This window comes from Saccopteryx leptura, chromosome 4, assembly GCF_036850995.1.
Source record: "Saccopteryx leptura isolate mSacLep1 chromosome 4, mSacLep1_pri_phased_curated, whole genome shotgun sequence".
NCBI classification, from domain to species: Eukaryota; Metazoa; Chordata; class Mammalia; order Chiroptera; family Emballonuridae; genus Saccopteryx; species Saccopteryx leptura.
Window position 1 is genome coordinate 223,384,355 of NC_089506.1, and position 23,442 is coordinate 223,407,796.

General features: G+C 50.6%; 1 protein-coding gene across 2 annotated transcripts in view; it reads left to right on the plus strand.

The window, feature by feature from the left end:
• The window catches only part of DNAH3 (dynein axonemal heavy chain 3), a 208,317-nt gene that overhangs the window by 102,711 nt on the left and 82,164 nt on the right, over positions 1 to 23,442 (plus strand). For both annotated transcript variants that reach the window (XM_066383459.1, XM_066383458.1), the window contains exons 33-41: positions 325 to 416; positions 1,553 to 1,772; positions 7,178 to 7,312; positions 9,950 to 10,061; positions 12,709 to 12,950; positions 16,093 to 16,193; positions 18,433 to 18,538; positions 19,219 to 19,348; positions 22,504 to 22,749. In XM_066383459.1, the coding sequence (XP_066239556.1) occupies positions 325 to 416; positions 1,553 to 1,772; positions 7,178 to 7,312; positions 9,950 to 10,061; positions 12,709 to 12,950; positions 16,093 to 16,193; positions 18,433 to 18,538; positions 19,219 to 19,348; positions 22,504 to 22,749 (1,384 nt within the window). The remainder of the gene's footprint in view (positions 1 to 324; positions 417 to 1,552; positions 1,773 to 7,177; positions 7,313 to 9,949; positions 10,062 to 12,708; positions 12,951 to 16,092; positions 16,194 to 18,432; positions 18,539 to 19,218; positions 19,349 to 22,503; positions 22,750 to 23,442) is intronic.

The following is a 23,442-nucleotide window of genomic DNA, read 5'->3' on the forward strand; positions in this document are numbered from 1 at the left end:
GCCTGACAGAAATGCTCAGATCACCTCTTATTTTATTGTTGTTATTGTTCAAGAGAAGCCAGACATTTCAGTTTTTACATAAAATCTGGTTTTTAATTTCTGACTCAATGTACCAAAAAAAAAAAAAAAAGAAAAAAGAATGAGCGTCAGCCAAACAAAATATATCTATTTATAAGAGAGCATCCAAGTTGACTTACAGAGGACACTCTGGCCAACCGAGGCTGCACCACACAGCTGTCCCCCCACCCCCGCCCCGCGCCCCCCGCCCCCCCCCCCAGGGTCCAGTGTGTGAATCCGGGTTCTGAGCGGCTGTTTCTCCTCCAGGCCTTGTTCCGGACGGTGGCCATGATGGTGCCCGACTACGCCCTCATTGGAGAGATCTCTCTCTACTCGATGGGCTTTCTGGACTCCAGAAGGTGCGTGACCTTGGTCCTCTGGTGGGGGCTCCAGAGGCCCGAAAGGAGCGGCTTTCTTGTGTGGGGGTGGATTCGAGGGGGGGAGGGGGGGGGGAAGCGTCAGAACAGAAAGAAATGGAGAAACGGGTTTCCGCTCACGAGGTGACCCGAAGGCACCGACCCCATCCCTGACTGGGAGGTGACCCAGATACCCCAGAAAATGCCTGCTCTTTCTTCATGTACAGCTGGACTTCTGCGAGTGAAGACAGCAGCCCCTCATCTCCCTGCTGCTCCCCGAAACGTGTGTGTGTGTGTGTGTGTGTGTGCCACACGCACAGACACGAACGCACACACACATTTCTGACTGGCTGAGGCGAGACTGGAAAACATGAAATTACTCCAAGATTGGAGGGGAAACTTTAATATAATGTAGAGTTCACATTTTTTTTTAAATCAAGGAAACATTTACTTTAACTTCAACCAACTGGGAATGGCTCATTCCAGTCTTTACCTGGTTTTCCAAGACCCCCCCCCCCCCCAATCTGTGTCTTTACCACATGCGGCTAGAGTTATTTTTTCTTTTTTTTAATTCAGTGAGAGGAGGGGAGGCAGAGACAGACTCCTGCTTCACCCCAACCAGCAAGCCCACTAGGGGGCAATGCTCTGCCCATTTGGGGTGTTGCCTTGTTGCTCAGCAACCAAGCTTTTCTTAGTGGCTGAGGCAGAGGCCATGGAGCCAACCTCAGTGCCCGGGGCCAACTCGCTCCAATCAAGCCATGGCTGCAGGAGGGGAAGAGAGAGATAGAGAGAAAGGAGAGGGGGAAGGGTAGAGAAGCAGATGGGTGCTTCTCCTGTGTGCCTAGATTGGGAATCAACCCCAGTACTTCCACACACTGGGTCCGACGCTCTACCACTGAGCAGTCGGCCGGGGCAAGTTCGAGGGTTACTGTACTTCCTTAGCTCATTATGATGACTCTGTTAGAAGGCCTTCAAAGACAGGGCTCCCTCTCCAAGTCGACGGGCAGGCCCGGTTTCTGCACTCGTCAGGGCGCGACGATGGTGAGGGCGGGTGCCGAGTGGGACAGGGTCCTCTCGGCGGGGGGTGTGTGTGTGTGTGTGTGTGTGTGTGTGTGTGCAGACTCCTGTCGTCCCCCCAGCCTCGCCCAGAAGATCGTGGCCACCTACCGCCTGTGCTCGGAGCAGCTGTCCTCGCAGCATCACTACGACTACGGCATGCGGGCCGTCAAGTCCGTGCTCACCGCCGCCGGCAACCTCAAGCTCAAGTTCCCCGAGGAGGAGGAGAGTGTCCTGCTGCTCCGGGCCCTGCTGGACGTCAACCTGGCCAAGTTCTTGGCTCAAGACGTCCCTCTGTTTCAGGTGCGCGGGGGGCGGGGGGGGGGGAAGGGGGGGACTCAGCCTCTGCGGGCGACACCGCTCCGTCTCCCGACGGCCAGCGCCCCCCCCTCGCCAGGTTCCCTCCCCCCGAGCGCACGGTGATGACGGCAACCACAGGATTTCTGTCTGGTTCCCCGTTTTCACAGAGATGTTTTCACGGACAGGAGAGTATTCACTATTAGGTGTGGGTCCCTGTTTTTATCAAATGCAATAACTAGTTTCTTTTTTCTTATTATTTTTTATTAAATTTTTTAATGTATTCTGTTGACACGGATTCAAATGTGCCCACACAATATAACACCCTCACACCCCCCACCAGCAACATGCCCTTTGCCCCCCCGACCCTGAGTCCCGCCCCCCTCCCTCTGGGACCTGCTGTCCTATTACCTGTATCTCTGTGTCACTAATCCCTTCACCTTCTCTGATACTATCCCGTTCATCCCCCTTCCCTCTGACAGCTGTCCCTCTGCTCCCTGTGACCCTACCTCTGCCTCTATTTCGTTCCTCAGTTCACTTTGTTCATTAGATTCCACATATACGTGAGATCATATGATATTTGTCTTTCTCTGCCTGGCTTATTTCACTCAGCATAATAGTCTCTAGGTTCACCCACACTGTCACAAAAGGTAAGATTTCCTTCTTCCTCACAGCCGTGTAGTATTCCATTGTGTATATATGTACCACTGCTTTTTAATCCACTCGTCCACTGACGGACATTTGGGCCATTTCCAGATCTTGGCTATTGTGAACAATGCTGCCATAAACATGGGGATGCATTTCTCCTTTTGAATTACTGTTTTGGGGTTCTGAGTATATATTCCCAAAAGTGGTATAGCTGGGTCAAAAGGCAGTTCAATTTTTAATTTCTTGAGGAATCTCCATACTGTTTTCCACAGTGGCTGCACCGGTCTGCATTCCCACCAGCAGTGCAGGAGGGTTCCCTTTTCTCCACATCCTCGCCAGCACTTATTCTGTGTTGTTTTGTTGATGAGCGCCATTCTGACTGGTGTGAGGTAGTATCTCATTGTGGTTTTAATTTGCATTTCTCTGAGCATTTTTTCATATGCCTATTGGCCATCTGTATGTCCTCTTTGGAGAAGTGTCTATTCATTTCTTCTGCCCTTTCTTTAATTGGGTGGCTTACTTTCCTGTGGCTTGTGTAGCTAGTTGAGTCTGGGTTGGTCTCTCACTGGTTGTGTTGGTTGTGGGTTCTTAGGTTGGCATCAGCCGTTCTTTGCAGCCTGCTCTGGGCTAGCTGCCTGGAGCTACTGCTCTGTTTGCTGTTTGTGTCTGTGTTCTCCGTGCCTGGTTCGTGTGGGAGGGGCCAACCTGTGTGTAAAGATCCGTTCCTCCTGCTTATAGCTGACAGCAGCTCCGTAAAAGCCCCAAGCTCTGTAAGATTTGCCTCCACTTTCAGCGGCTCCTCCTCCTCTTGCAGCTGCCGGGTCTTCCCACAGAGTCTTGTATAGAAAGACTGAGGTGTGGGCCCAGACTGGCCTCACCCCACCAACCCCTCCACCGGTTGCAATCTTGATGGGTTGGAGCAGCTGAGGTTGGGAGTACAACATGAGTGGGACCCCATCCTTCAGGGGTCTCTTGGTCAGGCAAGTGGCCCCTACTCCAGAGCCTGATCCCTCAGCCACTGCTGGACATTCAAATTCCATTTCTCCCCAGCAAGGTGAGCAGATCGAGTGTGGCCGACAGCCCCCTCCCTGCAGAAGTTCTTACAGCTGCTGAGACTGGTCTCAGGGAGGAAGATTAAGAGAGTCCTCCCCACCCCACCCCCGGAAGTGACTAAGCCCCTTGAATGGACCCAACAATAGACTTGTGGGTCCATTGGAGCCTGTTGTCTGTGCTCCGAGCCTCTCTCCCTTCCCCCTGTGGAATCTGGCCCACAGGGCAGGATGTCCAGCGCCCAGGCCCGCTGACTGTGAAGCTCCACCCTGCCCAAAGCACATGAGCCGCTGTGCCCGTGCTGATCACACAGAGTGGAACTCAGCCGGGCCCGGTGTCTGATGATCCCTCCCTTAGAACACGCAACCAGCAAGGGCCGTTAGGTCCTGAGCCGATGCCCTCGGACGCTGGCCTCCGGATGTGCCAGCCCTGGGTCTCCCTGGCAGGAACCCGGCGCAGACCATTGGGAGACACTGCCCATGACTGGCCCTCAGCACCCTTCTTAGAGCCACAAGCAATCCAGAGTTTGCGGCTGCCTCTGCTGGGCCCAGGTGCACACGGGAATACCAAGCCGCACACCTAGGCTGACATTTACCCACACTGGAGCTGGGGGAAGGTCGGCAAAAGGCCAAGGTTCCCTGAGATCTGGAGCCTGCAGCCTCTCTTGTTGGGCTCGGCCATTGAAATATGTAAAATGTCCGGTAGAGTCTAGAGCAGGGGTCCCCAAACTTTTTACACAGGGGGCCAGTTCACTGTCCCTCAGACTGTTGGAGGGCCGGACTATAAAAAAAAAACTATGAACAAATCCCTATGCACACTACACATATCTTATTTTAGGGTAAAAAAACAAAACGGGAACAAATACAATATTTAAAATAAAGAACAAGTAAATTTAAATCAACAAACTGACCACCAATGGGAACTATGCTCCTCTCACTGACCACCAATGAAAGAGGTGCCCCTTCCGGAAGTGCTGCGAGGGCCGGATAAATGGCCTCAGGGGGCCGCATGTGGCCCGCGGGCTGTAGTTTGGGGACCCCTGGTCTAGAGCCTGCAGTGATGCAGGGATTAGGAAGGGTGGGGGGTGGCCCCCACCCCTCAGCCCCGGGTGTCAGTCTGTCCAGACTGTTCTTACAGACCGCAGTAGGGTGCTGTCCAGACTGTTCTCACAGACCGCAGTAGGGTGAGGCCTGCAGGAGTCGGGCGGGTGTGGCCTCTGAGACCCAGCGCCGGGTCTGCCCACAGTCCAGACAGTTTCTACTGAGACCCCTTGGAGGTGGACAGACCAGCCTCAGACTCGGGAGCGTGGGGGGGAAAGCTCCGGCCTCAAGGCCAAAAAACTGAGTCGCTGACGCACCCCCCGCGTCCTGGCTGACCCCTCGGAACAGCCCGGTGTCCACGGGGCAGGAGCAGGAGGGACTGCTGAGGGCGGGGCAGCTGCTACCCCCCCAGGCCCATGCTCTCCGAGGGGACGCTGCACCCAGGAAAGACGGCGCCCGCAGGACCGGGAATGACTCAGCACGGGGGGTCACAGGGGTCCGGTGGCCGCCCCCCACGGACTCTCCCTGGGCCTCCAACCTCCCCCTCCCCTTCCACAACTCGGTCCCCGCAGCCCTCCCTGCACCAGAGCCCGGGCTACGTGGCTGTGGACCAGCTGTTCCGCGCTGGCCCTTTAAGATGAACCTGCGTCTCTGAGAGCTCCCTTCTTTCTCACAGACAGAAACCCTGGCTCTTTCCACCACCAGACGTTACGTGAGCACCTCTTCCAGGCTCGGGGGCTCCAGGCTGGGGTGCCAGGCCTGGGCTGAGGTCCCTCCCCGGTCAGGGAGAACCCTCCTCACAGCTGAGATGTCCCTCAGGACCCTCCTCACAGCTGAGATGTCCCTCAGGACCCTCCTCGCAGCTGAGATGTCCCTCAGGACCCTCCTCGCAGCTGAGATGTCCCTCAGGACCCTCCTCGCAGCTGAGATGTCCCTCAGGACCCCTGGACAGCTGAGATGTCCCGCAGGACCCCTCCTCACAGCTGAGATGTCCCTCAGGGCCCCCTGGACAGCTGAGATGTCCCTCAGGACCCCTCCTCACAGCTGAGATGTCCCTCAGGACCCTCCTCACAGCTGAGATGTCCCGCAGGACCCCTCCTCACAGCTGAGATGTCCCTCAGGACCCTCCTCACAGCTGAGATGTCCCTCAGGACCCCCGGACAGCTGAGATGTCCCGCAGGACCCTCCTTGCAGCTGAGATGTCCCTCAGGACCCCTGGACAGCTGAGGTGTCCCTCAGGACCCTCCTCACAGCTGAGATGTCCCTCAGGACCCTCCTCACAGCTGAGATGTCCCTCAGGACCTCCGGACAGCTGAGATGTCCCTCAGGACCCCCAGACAGCTGAGATGTCCCTCAGGACCCTCCTCACAGCTGAGATGTCCCTCAGGACCCTCCTCACAGCTGAGATGTCCCTCAGGACCTCCGGACAGCTGAGATGTCCCTCAGGACCCCCGGACAGCTGAGATGTCCCTCAGGACCCTCCTCACAGCTGAGATGTCCCTCAGGACCCTCCTCGCAGCTGAGATGTCCCTCAGGACCCCTGGACAGCTGAGATGTCCCGCAGGACCCCTCCTCACAGCTGAGATGTCCCTCAGGGCCCCCTGGACAGCTGAGATGTCCCTCAGGACCCCTCCTCACAGCTGAGATGTCCCTCAGGGCCCCCTGGACAGCTGAGATGTCCCTCAGGACCCCTCCTCACAGCTGAGATGTCCCTCAGGACCCTCCTCACAGCTGAGATGTCCCGCAGGACCCCTCCTCACAGCTGAGATGTCCCTCAGGACCCTCCTCACAGCTGAGATGTCCCTCAGGACCCCCGGACAGCTGAGATGTCCCGCAGGACCCTCCTTGCAGCTGAGATGTCCCTCAGGACCCCTGGACAGCTGAGGTGTCCCTCAGGACCCTCCTCACAGCTGAGATGTCCCTCAGGACCCTCCTCACAGCTGAGATGTCCCTCAGGACCTCCGGACAGCTGAGATGTCCCTCAGGACCCCCAGACAGCTGATATGTCCCTCAGGACCCTCCTCACAGCTGAGATGTCCCTCAGGACCCTCCTCACAGCTGAGATGTCCCTCAGGACCTCCGGACAGCTGAGATGTCCCTCAGGACCCCCGGACAGCTGAGATGTCCCTCAGGAACCCCCGGCCGGCCGCCACTCGCTCCTGGGACCTGGGCAGCCCTTCCCGTGTCTCCGCCCTTCCTACCGGTCTCGGTGTGGCTTCTCCTGTGATCCTTGGTTATAGAGACGCCTCTTCCTTTAGTCCAGTGTGGGGTTTTCAAGAGGGTTGTCCTTAAATTAAGCTGTAATCCAATCTGCTCCTGGGAGGTGGCAGTAGGAACGTCAGCCAACTCTGCGCCATCCTGGAATTTTTAAAATTAGTTCCCTTTTATAATTATTTGAATGCCTCTCTTCTTTACTGGGTGGTAAGCACCATGAAAGCAGACCATCATGACTGTCTTGTTCATTCCTAGTACCGTGAAGGGCAGACAGCACCGGCTCATGAAATATTTGCTGGCTTTTAACATTATTTGGGAGGGAAATCATGGTGAGAAGCTCGTGTCAGAGTTTCTTATGGTGGATGAGTTTTGAAGCAGGAAAAATGAGGTTTGGGATTTTTTAGGACAATGTAGAGGATAATTAACCCTTTCTCCCGTATCTCAAATTCTGATTACCAGGGAATTATATCGGATTTGTTCCCGGGAGTCGTTCTTCCAAAGGCAGACTACAAGGTTTTTACGGACGTACTGAATGAGAACATCAGAAAGATGAAACTCCAGCCAGTACCTTGGTTTATTGGGAAAGTCATCCAGGTGGGTTCCTTGGACCCGTGTGGGCGTACACCGACATTACTGTTTGTTCAAATCAGGAATTATCAAGAATTGTGCACATTGGAATCACGGCAGTGACCAGAGGTGCCTGGAGAGAGGGGGAGGGGGAGATGAGGGCGCCTTATCTGTTATGCCTGCCCTTCATTTCTGAGTTGAAGCTTAAAACCTAGTATTTTCCCATCACCATTTTCCTTTGGGCTTCATTTTTTTTTTTTTTTTTTTTTTTTGTATTTTTCTGAAGCTGGAAATGGGGAGAAACAGTCAGACAGACTCCTGCATGCGCCCGACCGGGATCCACACGGCACGCCCACCAGGGGCGATGCTCTGCCCACCAGGGGGTGATGCTCTGCCCCTCCGGGGCGTGGCTCTGTCGCAACCAGAGCCACTCTAGCGCCTGGGGCAGAGGCCAAGGAGCCATCCCCAGCGCCTGGGCCATCTTTGCTCCAGTGGAGCCTTGGCTGCGGGAGGGGAAGAGAGAGACAGAGAGGAAGGAGGGGAGGGGGGGTAGAGAAGCAAATGGGCGCTTCTCCTGTGTGCCCTGGCCGGGAATTGAACCTGGGACTCCTGCACACCAGGCCGACGCTCTACCACTGAGCCAACCGGCCAGGGCCCATTTTTTTTTAATTTGGGGAGCGGTCTTCCTTTTGGGGGCCCTGGGCTTTGAACTAGTCAGGTCTGTCTCAGTTACCAATGATAGAAACCCAACTCAGAACGCCTTCACAAACATGAACAGCAGGACTCAGGTGCTTAGAGAACACCTCTCTTCCGTTCTGGGCTACCTCTCTCTCTGCATTAAAGCTTCGTCCTCAGTTGAGACCCCAGCAGCCTCAGACTGAGATTGTCCCAGATTCAAGCTCAGAAGAAAAAAAAAAGAAAGAGCATCATTCTCTCCAAGTGGCTTCAGCCAAAGCCCCAGGACTGGATGTGAAGGGTGTCGATCGTCAATGGCTTTCCTTGAACCAATGACAGGGAAGGTCATTTATATTCTACAGAGTGAGGCCTGGCTCAGAAAATACATTTCCTCTCCTGAGAGTATGATCAAGTCAGGACAGCATGTAGGCTTCAAGAAGGACGTTTCCTGACTGACCAGGCGGTGGCGCAGTGGATAGAGAGTCGGACTGGGATGCGGAGGACCCAGGTTCAAAACCCCGAGGTCACCGGCTTGAGTGAGGGCTCATCTGACTTGAGTGGGGACTCACCAGCTTAAGCCCAAGATCACTGGCTCTTGATGCCTGAGGTCACTGGCTTGAGCAAGGGGTCACTCGCTCCACTGTAGCCCCCCAGCCAAGGCACATATGAGAAAACAATCAATGAACAACTGAAGAGACTAAGGAGCTACAACAAAGAGTTGATGATTCTCATCTCTCTCCCTTCCTGTCTGTCTGTCTCTATCTATCCCTCTCTCTGTCTCTGTCACACACACACACACACACAAAAAGACGTTTCCAATAGAAATGCAATTTGCTAAATTGACTACTGGTTTGTTTGTTTTTTCTAGCAGAGGGGAGGAAGTACTGGGGAACTGAGGGATAAAGGTGGTGAGATGGAGAAGTACAGACTGGTCATTGCAAACTATTCGCAGGGATGCCAAGTGCAGCAGAAGGAATGTAGTTAACAGAACTGGGATAACTGGGCGTGGTGCCAGGTGGACAGGGGAGTCGTTGGGGAGAAACTTGTAAAGTATCTGATCTGTCTAACCGTGTGCTGTCCACCCGAAACTCATACAAAGTGACATGGAATGTAAAGTGTAATTAGAAAATATTTTCATGTAAAAATAAAAAATAAAAATAAGCCTGACCTGTGGTGGCTCAGTGGCTAACACGTCGACCTGGAACGCTGAGGTCACCGGTTTGAAACCCTGGGCTTGCCCGGTCAAGGCACCTATGGGAGCTGAAGCTTCCATCCCCTTCTCTCTCTCTCTCTCTCTCTCTCTCTAAAATGAGTAAATAAAGTCTTAAAAAAAATTTTTTTAATTAAAAATAAAATAAAACCTAAAAGTCCTGGCCGGATAGCTCGGTTGGTTGGAGCATCACCCGGAGCAGGGAGCTTGGCAGTTGCATTCCCCCCTCAGGGCACAGAGAGGAGCAGCTCCATGTTTCTGCCTCTCTCAAATAAATGAATAAATAAAAATTAAAAATGAAATGAACCAATCAAAAAAACCCCAAAAACAAAACAAAAGAAGCAACCCGCGTGGAGTAATGAGCAGAGCAGGGTCCTGCAACCGAGAGACTTTGTATTCAAATTCCGTGTCTGCCACCCGCGAGCCCGGCAGGTGACGGACCCTCTCCTGATCTGGAGATTCCCGCCAGGAGACAGCGGTTCGTGACACCTGCACGGATGAAAGGAAATGAGTTGGGTTCGTCACTTGATGCTTCGCACACGAGAGTGTAAATCATAGTAACTAGCAGTTCCAGTCTCTTAGGTAATCCGAGGCGCACACCTCTGTGCCTTCATCCAAAAGACACACGAACGATGGGCCCTACAAGTGGCTGTGGTTCCTCAGAGGCGGGGTGGGACCAGGGGGGTCCCCCGGCACCCCCCTCGTGCCTCGTCGACGTCCGACTGTCCCGCGGTTCCGGGAGGCGTGCCACGATGAGCCTCTCCCGTGTCTCCTCTCAGATCTACGAGATGATGTTGGTGCGGCACGGCTTCATGATCGTCGGAGACACCATGGGGGGCAAGACCTGCGCCTATCAAGTCCTGGCCGCCGCCCTGGGCGACCTACACGCAGGTACGTCTCGCGTCCCCAGCTTCCAGGGAGGTCGGGACGCCTCGGTCATCTGGCTCCGTGGCGATCAAGCCAGGCTGGCTGTTTGTTTGTTTGTTGTCTGTTTTGGCCATCCCTGTATTGTGATGTCGAGCCGGAGAGAGAATCTGGCTCGCAGGTGTCCTCTAGCAGAAAACAAAGGGGTAGGGAGACCTTCCAACAAGATTCTTTTTTTCTGAAGTTGGAAACGGGAAGGCAGTCAGACAGACTCCCGCATGCGCCCCACCGGGATCCACTCGGCATGCCCACCAGGGGGCGACGCTCTGCCCATCTGGGTCATTGCTCCATTGCAACCAGTGCCATTCTAGCACCTGAGGCAGAGGCCAAGGAGCCATCCCCAGCGCCCGGGCCATCTTTGCTCCAATGGAGCCTCGGCTGTGGGAGGGGAAGAGAGAGACAGAGAGGAAGGAGAGGGGGAGGGGTGGAGAAGCAGATGAGTGCTTCTCCTGTGTGCCCTGGCCGGGAATCGAACCTGGGACTCCTGCACGCTAGGCCGATGCTCTACCACTGAGCCAACCGGCCAGGGCCCCTTCCAACAAGATTTTACGTGACCAGCATGAAGGCTGGAGGGATTTTTCCCAATTGCTGAACAATTGGCTTCTCCAGAAGTTTCCCAGTGAGAGAAATTCCCGCCACTGCCCTAAACAGAAGTATTCCATTTTTTATTTTCTTATTTTTTAGTGAGAGGAGGGGAGGCAGAGAGACAGACTTCTGCATGTGCCCTGACTAGGGCCCACCCAGGAAGCCCACTAAGGGGGCGATGCTCTGTTGTGCTCTGCAACCAAGCTCTTCTCATCGCCTGAGGCAAAGCCATGGAGCCATCCTCAGTGCCCGGGGACAACTCGCTCCAACTGAGCTGCGAGAGGAGAAGAGAGAGAAGGAGAGAGAGAGAGAGAGAGAGGGAGAGAGAGAGAGAGAGAGAGAGAGAGAAGCGATGGGGGGAGGGTTGGAGAAGCAGATGGTCACTTCTCTGTGCCCCGATCAGGAATCAAACCCAGGACATCCATAGGCTGAGCTGATGCTCTACCAGTGAGCCAACCGGCTAGGAAACAGAATTATTCTAAAAAACAAAATTGTTGCATGGTTTCTTTTCTTTCCATTTTTTTTCCCTCTTTTCTCTCTCTTTTAACATAAGAGGATAACATCTCAGACTTTTGAATCAGACCCAGACCTTAGGCAAACGACTAAACCTCCTTTAGTCCCAGCCGTCAATGGGATTCATGTGAGAATCACATGGGATTATGCAGGTCACTGACCAGCACAGTTCCCACTCAGCAAATGGAAGCCATGTTTATTGCTTGTTTTTTTATAAAACACCAGCCTGGGAGTTGAAAGCAGTTTCGTGTTGGTTATGGTGACATGATAACCTAGGATCATCAAGTGGCTGTTGGGTTTTTGAGGTTTTTGTTTTTGGGGATTAACTTGGCCTTCATAAGTGAGTTATAACCATAATGACTTTGAAATGTGAATAAAGTGTAGGAAAACTAAATGAAGAGAAAAGTAGGCTACCCCATTTCTCTGCTTTGGGATTCTGCAGAAACGGTTTGGAGTTTTTTGTTGTTGTTTTTTTTTTAATTTAATTCATGGCTTAGGCATGCCAGCATCTCCTTACTCTGAAGGTTCAGTAAACATGTGGTTGTTTTCTGTTATCAAATACTTGTTCTGTGCCATCCATCCGTCCGCCTGGACATTCCCGTTGGCCCCGGTGCTCAGGGGATGCTTACTGACCAGCTAACAGAGAGGATCAGGGGCTCACTGGCCCTTTGGGTAAAGTGACCATCGTTTCCCGGAACCTTCCACTTGTCGGCTGCTGCCTCCACTCAACCCACGCTGAGGCTCTCGGGGTGACCGCGAGGGCCTCCCGGTCCGTAAAGAGGCCGACAGTGCGGCTCCTCCCGCCTTTCCCGCCAGAACTGCCCAGGCCTGTCCCCGGGGTCTTCCTGGCGCTGCGGCCCTGTTTGAAACGGGCCTCAGAAGGAAATACAGCCAGAAACGAGTAGTTGTGACAAACGTAACAATCGAAGGCATTGCCGAGCTAAATACCCCAATCTTTAAAACAACAACAAAAAGCTGAGCACACATTTTATGAAGCTGCTCCTTGGACGGCACGGTATGTTCATTACGGTCAGTTGGTCTTTTTTTTTTTTTTTTTTTTGTATTTTTTCTGAAGCTGGAAACGGGGAGGCAGTCAGACAGATTCCCACATGCGCCCGACCAGGATCCACCCGGCACGCCCACCAGGGGGTGATGCTCCGCCCATCCGGGGCGCCGCTCTGTTGAGACCAGAGCCACTCTAGCGCCTGAGACAGAGGCCAAGGAGCCATCCTCAGCACCCAGGCCAACTTTTTGCTCCAATGGAGCCTTGGCTGTGAGAGGGGAACAGAGAGAGACAGAGAGGAAGGAGAGGGGGAGGGGTGGAGAAGCAGATGGGCGCTTCTCCTGTGTGCCCTGGCCGGGAATTGAACCCGGGACTTCCGCACGCCAGGCCAAAGCTCTACCGCTGAGCCAACCGGCCAGGGCCTCAGTTGGTCTTTAAGGTCATATTATCTCTCGTCTAATGTTCGAGTGTCACCAGAGCCTGTGTAATTCGGGTCGGACCTTCTCTGCCCAGCCAACCAGATGGAGGAGTTTGCCGTGGATTACAAGATCATCAACCCCAAGGCCATCACCATGGGGCAGCTGTACGGGTGCTTCGACCCAGCCAGCCACGAGTGGACGGACGGCGTCCTCGCCAACGCCTTCCGGGAGCAGGCGTCCTCTACGTCTGACAGTCGCAAGTGGATTGTATTTGATGGGCCAGTGGATGCCGTTTGGATTGAAAATATGAACACCGTTCTGGACGACAATAAAAAGGTAGCTCTGGCGTCTGAGACCACGTCTGCGTGGGCTTTAGGATAGGGACTCTTTTTATTGAAGTGAGGGATTGATGAAAGCCCTATAATAAAAAAATGTATTAGATGAAGAATACATGCCCCACCAGGAAGTGACAGTTATCAAATATTCATGAATTAGGCTTCTGTTTGTATTCATAGCAGGTAAGCTATGTGTGTTTAGAGACATCAATTGCAGTGAGTTGGCCCCAGGCGCTGAGGTTGGCTCCATGGCCTCTGCCTCAGGCGCTAAAAATAGCTCAATTGCTGAGCAATGGAGCAACACCCCAGATGGGCAGAGCGTCACTCTCTAGTGGGCTTGCTGGGTGGATCCCGGATGGATGAGGGAGTCTGTCTCTCTGCCTCCCCTCCTCTCTCTGAATTAAAAAATAATAATAATAGAGACGATGTTAAGTGGTTAAAAACCTCGGTGCTGGCATCAGATTGGGCCACTAACTTTACAACTAAACTGTTCTTCTGTGGGCAAATGACATCCCTTCTCTGAACCTCAGTTTCCTCATGAGTTGAAACGTTGTAATAGAATAGGAGTGTTGGTCATTCAATAAGGTAGCACACAGGACCTGCTCTACATATAGGATGTGGTTTGGTTATTTGTCGCTATACAACAAACTACCTTAATCCACAGTGACTTAACACAGTCATTTACTTTGCTGTTGATATTGTTGAAGGGCTCACCTGGGCTCAGCTGATTCTCGTGAGATGAGCTACCCAGCTGCTGCGAATGGCGGGTCCACATCTCAAGTGGCTTCTCCACTCCCTGTCTGGGGCTCATTCCTCCTTAACCTCTCTCTCCCTCTCTCTCCCTCTCTCTTTCTCTCTCTCTCTGTCTCTCTCTCCCTCTCCCTCTCTCCCTCTCTCTCTCTCTCTCTTTCCATCTTCCCTCCCTGCCTCCCTCCTTCTCCAATAGCACTTTGTCCTCCAGACCTCTCCACATGGGTCGGGCTTCTCACTGGGTGGTCTCAGGATTGTGGCGCTTCTCCCGTGGGAGCTGATTTGCAAGAGGCAGTAGGCGAACATTTCTGGGAAATTAGGAGCTATGCTTGGAATGGACACAGCTCTACTTTCTCTGAATCCTGTCGGTCAAAGAAGTCACAAGTCCTGCCCAGATTCAAGAGAATGGAGAAATATAGACTCTTTTTTTTTTTGGATGGAGGTGGGCAAGGTCACACTGCAAAAGTGCAGGTGGGGAAGGAGGTACCATTGCAGCCGTCTTTGGCGGTGCAGTCTGTCACACGGTGTGCAGTGCGGCTAAAGAGCTTGGACTCTAGAGCTAGACACCTGGGTTCAGATCCTGCCTGGCCACTTACCAGCAGACCAGCTCTTTCGTTTCTCTGTGCCTCAGTTTGATCACCTATAAAGTGGGGATAATGATGTCTACCTCACAGCGCTGTTAGGAAGACAAGTTAATATTTGCAAACGGTTTGTTAGTGCCTGGCATAGAACACATGCTGTACAACTGTTAAAATAAAATGGATTCCCCTTTCAAGGAAGATTTTTTTTATATACTAACTGTATCGTTCTCACATCGATTTTCCTACTGTGTTTAAATTTCACAAGATGAAGAGTGTGTCATGCTCACAATGGAAGACCTCCTTATCGAAATTATACATACGCTAATTACAGCATGTGCATTATTTTGACTAAATAACAACTAAAAATAGAAACAATTTTTACTACCTGAGATGCACTCTGTTATTAGTTTATTATACAAATGTATCTGTTGGTCTTAAGATGGAAAGCATAAGAAGTCATCATCAATGATGTCCCTGATGACTCTGCGTGGCTTTGGGTGTAAGTGATACTGTCACAAGTATGGGTATATTTTATTGTTCTTGATATTCAAAGATGACATGGCTGGTGGTGTCATTCCCATACAGCTGGGACCTTCCTGGGGGACATGTAGTGACCTGTTTCTAAGAGTGTTTAATGCAGACCAGGTCATATGCAGGGACATTTTTTAGCCACAACTTATTATGAGTAGCAAGGAACAATGGGGCTTCCCCTTTTTCCCTGAGAGCCGCAGGTCACAGGCTGTCTATGGCTTCAGCACCCCCTGGAACTACCTGTGGGCACATCGGAAGTAGAACCACTTAGTCTGTCGTTGGAGGGAGGCTGTCCTAGGCGTTTGCACAGCTTTCTACAGGGAGCTGCCCGCTCAACACGAGGACTTCCAACGGCCTTTCCTTCTGTTCTAAAAAAAGAGTTTTATGGAGATATTTTTTATCATTCTAACCCTTGACCGGTCCATGGGGGAATTCCAAAGGAAGTCTTTTGTAAAAGCAAATAAAACAGGAGGAAGGTGTGCTGTTACGTTCCAGGGTAAACACTGAGAAAGGAACCGTAAACCTTGGTGTGGTCTGGTAGCTTTTCGATCCTTCGTAAGGCTGCCATTCAGAGACTCTCTACCTCTGTTTAAAACCACAGCTCTCCCGACCCTGACTGAGCGTTCGGCAGCCTGCTCTGCCATGTTATTTTTCTCCAGAGCACTTTGGCTGTTTTATATACTATATAGATTTTGCTTATCTCCACTCTTCTCTCAGCAAAATGTAAACCCCTGGAGGACACGAACTTTTGACTGTTTTATTTATACACCTGACACATAGTATGAACTCAACACATATTTGTTGAAGAGATTTCTTCTTTTTCTCCTCCTCCACCTCCTCCTTCTTTTCCAAGTGAGAGCAGAGGAAACAGAGAGACAGACTGCTGCATGTACCCTGACCAGGATCCACCCAGCAGCCCCCAGATGGAACTGATGCTCTGCCCATCTGGGGCCATGCTTGCAACCAGGCTATTTTTAGCACCTGAGGTGGTGGCTCCACAGAGCCATCCTCAGTACCCAGGGCCGATGCGCTCGAACCAACTGAGCCATGGCTGCGGGAGCAGAAGAAAGAGAGAAGAGAAAGGGGGAGGGGTGGAGAGGCAGATGGGTGCTTCTCCTGTGCGCCCTGACCGGGAATTGAACTCAGGACATCCACACGCCGGCTGACGCTCTACCACTGAGCCAACCAGCGAGGGCCTCTTGAAGGGATTCAAACCATCCGTGTGTCCACTGAGGCCTGCCGCTTGCAGACAGAGTCCCACCCCTCTGCTTTCTCCTCCAGCTGTGTCTGATGAGCGGAGAGATTATCCAGATGAGCTCCAAGATGAGCCTGCTCTTCGAGCCCGCCGACCTGGAGCAAGCCTCTCCAGCCACTGTGAGCAGGTCAGTCCCCTCGCACGGGCACCCCGGGGGACAGTGTGGCCTGGCTGGCCCTCAGCAAGGGGCACAGGCTCGAACGATCCACGAGTGAAGCCTGGCTGCTCGCAGACAGTGTCTGTATCGTCCCCTTAGCATCGCTGCCAACTCAGTCCTCAGTCCACATCGCCGCCGAGGGTCTCAAATTGGGCGAGCACTTTGGAGACGAGTTTGACTTCCTCTACCTCCTACGCTAGAAAGTGCACACGTCTCCTGACGCAGCGAGTCTGCCCCTCAGTGTGTACCTCACATCTAGACACCTTGGCCCGTGTACAAGAATGTTTATAGGGGCACGGTTCCCAGGAGCAAGTACTTGGAGACCATCCAAATGCCCATTAACCGGAAAGAATCAATGTGTCATAAAGTCACAAATTGTAATATATATGTAGCACTCAAAAGAAATGTGTAACCCTAAGTTAAATAGATTAAGGAGACAATCTTAGCAATATGACGTATAAAAGGAAGCCCCCAATATTACATAGAGTACAGAGCTCCTTTTTAAAATGGTTAAAAACTAAAATAAATATATGTACATTTTGGGAACATACAGAGATGCTATAAATACCATATAAGAAGGAAGAAATCGGAGAATGGGGGAAGGTGGGATTTAATTCGCTATGTTACCTCAGGTAGGGAGAGCCAGGGGACGGGGTAGAGGTGACCACGTGGTTAGAAGGTTGTCGTCAAGATCCTAGCTACGGTCTGGGTGGTAGGTTCATGGGCACTTACTACATTATTGAAACAATGATCTAAGAAAGGCAGTATAGGGCTAATGATGCATGTGCCAGGGGTGTTACATTAATCCAAGCCTGTGCACTTGGAGTCCATAGAGAATAGAATAGGATAGGATAGGATAGGATAGGATAGGATAGAATAGAATAGAATAGAATAGAATAGAATAGAATAGAATAGAATAGAATAGAATCCAATAGAATAGAATAGAATCCAATAGAATAGAATAGAATAGAATCCAATAGAAAAGAATAGAATAGAATAGAATCCAATAGAATAGAATAGAATAGAATAGAATAGAATAGAATAGAATCCAATAGAATAGAATAGAGTAGAATAGAATAGAATAGAATAGAACAGAATAGAATAGAACAGAATCAGCCCACATCCCCAAAGACAGTGTGAGGTCAGAGAAGAACACATTAGACCACGTCAGACCATCTTAGGCTCCCAACTTAGTGCGCTAGGTGCTGGCTGTGTGACCACTGCCAAGTCACTTTAGCCTCTCTAAGCCATGGTCCCACATGACTAAAACATAGACCGTAAGGAAAAAGTATTTAGAGATGAAGGCTATTAGGACCTAGCAGAGTCCTGGCATGCAGGAGATCAATACCTGATAGTTGGTGTTAGTAACAAACGAGAGAGCACCTGTGTGTGACAGACAGAAGAGGGACACGTGCTGCATGAAATGTTGCACATCGTGCATGGTGACATGGCAACTATGATGATGACAACAGTTTCCATTGACTAGAGTTCTCTACGTGCTGGGCATGGCACTAAACTCTTCATTGGCATTTTATTTCAACCATTTTTTTTGTGTGTGTGTGACAGAGACAGAGAGAGGGACAGACAGGGACAGACAGACAGGAAGGGAGAGAGATGAGAAGCATCACTTCTTTGTTGTGGCTCCTTAGTTGTTCAATGATTGCTTTCTCATACATGCCTTGACCGGGGAGCTACAGCAGACCGAGTGACCCCTTGCTCGAGCCAGTGACCCTATGCTCAAGCTGGTGAGCTTTGTTCAAACCAAATGAGCCCGTGCTTAAGCTGGCGAATGCAGGTCTCGAACCTGGGTCCTCCGCTCTATCCACTGTGCCACCGCCTGGTCAGGCTTATTTTAACCATTACAACAGCCTTATGAACGACATATCTTTTGTATTCCTCAGTATGTAGACAAGGACATAGAGGAATTTCAGAGACAGTAGAGAAACCTTGCCCAAGGTCACTAAATTAGTAGGATCTGGGGCTGGGGTTCAAACCCAGGTCTCTCTGGCTCCCCAAACACACGCTTATCATCGTTGGTCTCCACCAAATCCTGAGAAAAAGAAACCTGTGCCCCGTCCCTGTGTCCCGGAGCCAGTGAGGATCGGTGACCTGACTCAGCTCAGCCCCTCCTCAGCTGACCGTGCGGGTGGCATGTGCCTCACCCCCGTGCGCCCGAGAGACCCAGCGGGGCTCTGTCTGTGCCCGTCAGGTGCGGGATGATCTACATGGAGCCCCATCAGCTGGGCTGGAAGCCCCTGAAGGATTCCTACATGAACACCCTGCCCTCCAGCCTCAGCGAGGAGCACAAGGAACTGGTGAGCCCCCGGGGTCCCTCCCCCCCCACCTACACGTCACCTCCAAGACCTTCGAGGAGAACCCGCCCCTTCATCATTACGGAGACACGAGGAGCGGGGGTTTCCCACCTGCCTCCAGTTACCTCGATTCTCCCACTTTCTTCTGCCCGAGGTGGGGGGGATGGCGTGGCAAGGTCCAGTCTTCCTTTCTTCTACCCTATCCATCACTCCCCACCCCCCACCCCCGTGGAGAATTCTGGTGCTTGTTCTGTGTGATGGTGGGAATGCCAGCCCTTCCTTGTTGCACCACTAGCGGAAGTGGCCCTAGAAGTTGCTCTGGAGGTGGATTGAGTCAGGAAGAGCTGTGTTCCTCTCCGCACTGCCGAGCCAGCCACCCCTTGCTCAAGCCAGCAACCTGGGGCTCAAGCCAGTGATCTTGGGCTTCAAGCCAGTGACCTCTGGACTCAAGCCAGTGACCATGGGGTCACATCTATGATCCTACGCTCAAGCTGGCGGGCCTGCGCTCGGGCGGGTGACCCCGCACTCAAGTCCAATGAGCTCATGCTCAAGCTGGCAACCTCAGTGTTTCAAACCTGCATCCTCAGAGTCCCAAGTTGGCTCTTTGTCCACTGTGCCACCACCTGGTCATGCTTAACCTCATTTTCCAATAATATCTTTAAATTTCACTTTCTACTTTTCAGGTCAATGACATGTTCATGTGGCTTGTCCCGCCCTGCCTGGAGTTTATTCGCTTCCAGTGTAAGCTTGTGGTCCAAACGTCCCCCACCCATCTTGCCTTCTCCATGATGAGACTGTACTCCTCTCTGCTTGGTAAGTGCTACCTAGGATTTATTTTTTTAGTTAAGTGAGAGGAGAGGAGGTGGAGAGACAGACTCCCACGTGCGCCGGGACTGGGGTCCACCTGGCAAACCCCATACAGGGCGATGCTCTACCCTTCTGGGGCCGGCTGCTCCGTTGCTCGGCAACCGAGTTATTTCAGCACCTGAGGCGAGGCCGTGGAGCCATCCTTAGCACTGGGGCCAACTTGCTCAAAGCATTTGAGGGAAAGAGAGAGAGAGAAGGAGAGAGAGAAGGGGAGGGGGTGGAGAATCAGATGGTCAGTTCTCTTATGTGCCCTGACCGGGAAATGAACCCAGGACTTCCACGTGCCAGGCTAACGCTCTACCACTGAGCCAACCAGCCAGGGCGCTGCCTCTGTGATTCTTAAGCCGGATGGGGGTGGGTTGTGCCTTGGCTATTTCTTTTGTTCAGACCCAATTATTCCCCTCCGTGACTTACAGTGAGATCAACACTTTGACCTAGAACAAGCAAGCCTTTGAAGTGTAGATCGTCGAGCCTGGTGGACAGAGTCCATGATTTTGGCTTTAGCCTTGATGTTGGAGTGATTGCCTGGGTGTTCTTGTTGTGCAAATTATTCTATCCTTTCTCAAACTCATATCTGGCATCTGCACGACGGGAGTTTTCATTTCTTCCCTTCTTTGCCTAACAAGGATTTCCTGGAGGAAAATGAATTTAGATGATTTAGTGTGAATGTACATGAGAATAAAAACGTTCTGAAAAAATAAGATAGGAGGTTAAGACGACATATAATTACAAAAATCTGAATTCGCGAAACACACAGATAGACTCTAAGAGAACTAAGGGCTCACTGGTCGACATAACTAGGGAGCTTTCCCAGGACGCAGGAAGTACGCAAATTATAGAACCACTGGATTAGACGTCCTGGAGAGGTTTTCCCTGTAACTTCACATGAGTCAAATTTCATTCCATTCTACCGGAAATGGCAACAGATTGTGTCCCTTTGGAAAACTTCCATTGGATGCCCTTTCTTTCTCACGAAAGAAATTCATGTAATTCAGATTCGAGATGGACGTATCTCCGTACAACTTCTGCTACAACATGTTTTCTAAGCCCGTTTCCTCCAATAGGTGTACAACAAAAACGTCACATGGTGAGCAGCGGAGTGGAGACTTCCTTTAGCAATGAGTTCTACAATTAAATTACAATGTTACAAAAGCACACAGATTGCCTACAGTATCATATATGCATTATTATTTGTAAATGTTGCATATTTTCCCAGGCTCCATTTTTTTTAGTGTATTTTTTAGTGTAGTCTCTTCCCCCAGGAAAGAAGGCACCAGCGTGAGAAATGGACTCGTTGTCCCCAGCTCGGAGTGCTCTAATCTCCTGCCTTCCCAAATCTATAGCTATAAATACTCTCAGAAGTGTGCAAACACACACAGCTACTAAAAATTGGGGGGGGGGGCTGGGTTTGAACACACTCAAATCTGATTTCAGAACTCCACTTTTTACTCTGTCAGCCTGAAAATGCAAGATTATGATAGCTGTGATTAACAAGACCTTGAAATTAAAAAATCAATACATATTTTTTAGCCTTTTATTTTGAAATAATTTTACACTTAGAGAAAATGCTGAAAGGGAGTCACAATATGCCTTCACCTGGCTTTTTAAATGCTGACACCTTACAGAACCCAGGAGCCGTGATCAAGGAAATGAACCTTGATGCCTACACTGCGTGATAGGCTTTCTTCGAATTTTAGCAGTTTTCCACAAATCTCCTTTTCCCTTTCCGGAATCCCATTCAAGATGCCACATTATCTTTAATTAGTGTATCTCTTTGCTCTCCTCCCGTCTCTAACAATTCCAGTGTCCTTCCTCATCGTTTATTTGCCTTGTCACGTGATAAATGCCGTCCAGGTATTTTGTAGAACGCGTCTCAACTTGTTGGCCTCGCGTTTCCTCGTGAGTTTGTGTGTGTGTTGAGTACAGACACCCCAGAAGGGACGAGATCACCAGGGGCACGTGATGTTGGTGGATCTCATTGCTGGTGTAGGTTCTGGTCCAAGTTAACTTTGGTCAGAGCCACTTTTCCCCATTGTCAAGTTGCTATTTGTTTTTTTCTTCGTATTTAATAAGTATCTTGGAGAAGATCGTTTGAAACTATGAGAATATCCTAATTTTCCTCAAACTTGTACCCATTCATTTTAACGTCGTGGGTGGATCTTGCCTACAGCTCTAGAGTCATCAGGTTTGTAGAGACAGAAAGGTGAATGGTGGTTCCCTGACAGTGGGGAAGGTGGTAGCGGAGTTACTGTTTACTGGGGGAATAGTTCCAGTTCTGCCAGATGAAAGAGTTCTGGAAATGGATAGTGGTGATGGTTGCACAACAGTATAAATGTTCTTTTCTTTTTTTGTTTTTCCTGTGAGAGAGACAGAGTCAGAGAGACAGACAGGAGGGAGAGAAAGAGATGAGAAGCATCAATTCTTCTTTGTGGCACCTTAGTTGTTCACTGATTGCTTTCTCATATGGGCCTTGACCGGGGGGGGGGCTATAGCAGAGCGAGTGACCCCTTGCTCAAGCCAGTGACCCCTTGCTCAAGCCAGTGACCTTTGGGCTCAATCCCAGGGACCATGGGGTCATGTCTATAATCCCACGCTCAAGCCAGCGACCCCGCACTCAAGCGGGATAAGCCTGCACTCGACCCAGCGGCCTCAAGGTTTTGAACCTGGGTCCTCTGCATTCCAGGTCGATGCTCTATCCACCGCGCCACCGCCTGGTCAGGCAATATAAATGTTTTTAATGCCACTGAACTGTACACTTAAAAATGGTTAACGGTCAATTTTATGTAATGAATATCTTACCACAATAAAAAAGAATGGAAAAAACGTAGGTGGGTAAAGGATCTGGCAGGTGACCACCACTCAGCCAGTATCCATCCTCTCCCAGACAGAACCACCATTCACCTCGTTTGCATCTGCTATCTTCCGTAGCTTTTCCTCGGATTTCATTTTCTTGCTTTTATTTTATTTTTTAATTTATTGATTGATTTTTAGAGAGAGAAGAAGGGAGAGAAAGACAGAGAGAAAGACAGAAGCACTGATCTGTTCTTGTATGTGCCCTGACCAGGGGCCGCACTGGCAACCCTCCCTTTTCTCGCTTTTAGACGAAATCAAGGAAATAAAAGAAGAGGAAAGTGAATTATCTGAGGGTCTGACGAGCCAGCAGACCGTCCTCTGGCTGCAGGGTCTGCTCCTCTTTGCTTTGGTGTGGACTGTGGCCGGCACCATCAACGCAGACAGCAGGAAGAAATTTGATCTGTTTTTCCGCAACCTGATCATGGGCATGGACGATAATCACCCAAGACCCAAAAGCGTGAAACTCACCAAAAACAACACCTTTCCGGAAAGAGGTAATTTAGTACTTGTTTGTTTTTGTCTAGATAAAATTGTATGGATCCTATGTTCCAAACCCAAGCAAAATGTTTATTTTGTTCCTTAGATTCTACACAGAGGTGACATCACATGGTACTTGTTTTTCTCTGACTGGCTATTAATAGTATTGCGTTTTTAATTTCAAATTCCAATGAGTCATTTCTGGTAGATAGGAAAGCAATTTACTTTTACATATTAACTTTGTATCCTACCACCTTGCTAGAATCACTATAAGGTCTGGGAGTTTTTGTTTTCTGGATTTCTTCAGTAGATCATCGTGTCGTAGTGTCATTTCTTTCTTCCCGATCTTTTATTTCATTTTCTTGTCTTATTGCTTTAGCTAGTACTTCCTATAGGATGTTGAATAGAAGTGGAAAGAGGGAGCATTCTTATCTTGCTCCCAGTCTTAGGGGGAAAGCATCTAATTCCTGACTTCACGTGTGATGTTAGCTGTAGGTGTTGGGTTGATGTTCTTTATTTTAAGTCAAGAAAGTTCCCCTCTATTCCTTGTTTGCTGTGAGTTTTTATCATAAACAGGTGGTGGATTTTGTCAAATGCTTTTTCTGAGTCTATTGATATGATCATGTGATTTTTCTTCTTTAGCCTATTGATGTAAGGGATTTCATTGATTAATTTTCTTTGTTTCATTTTTTATTTTTACTTAGTGAGAG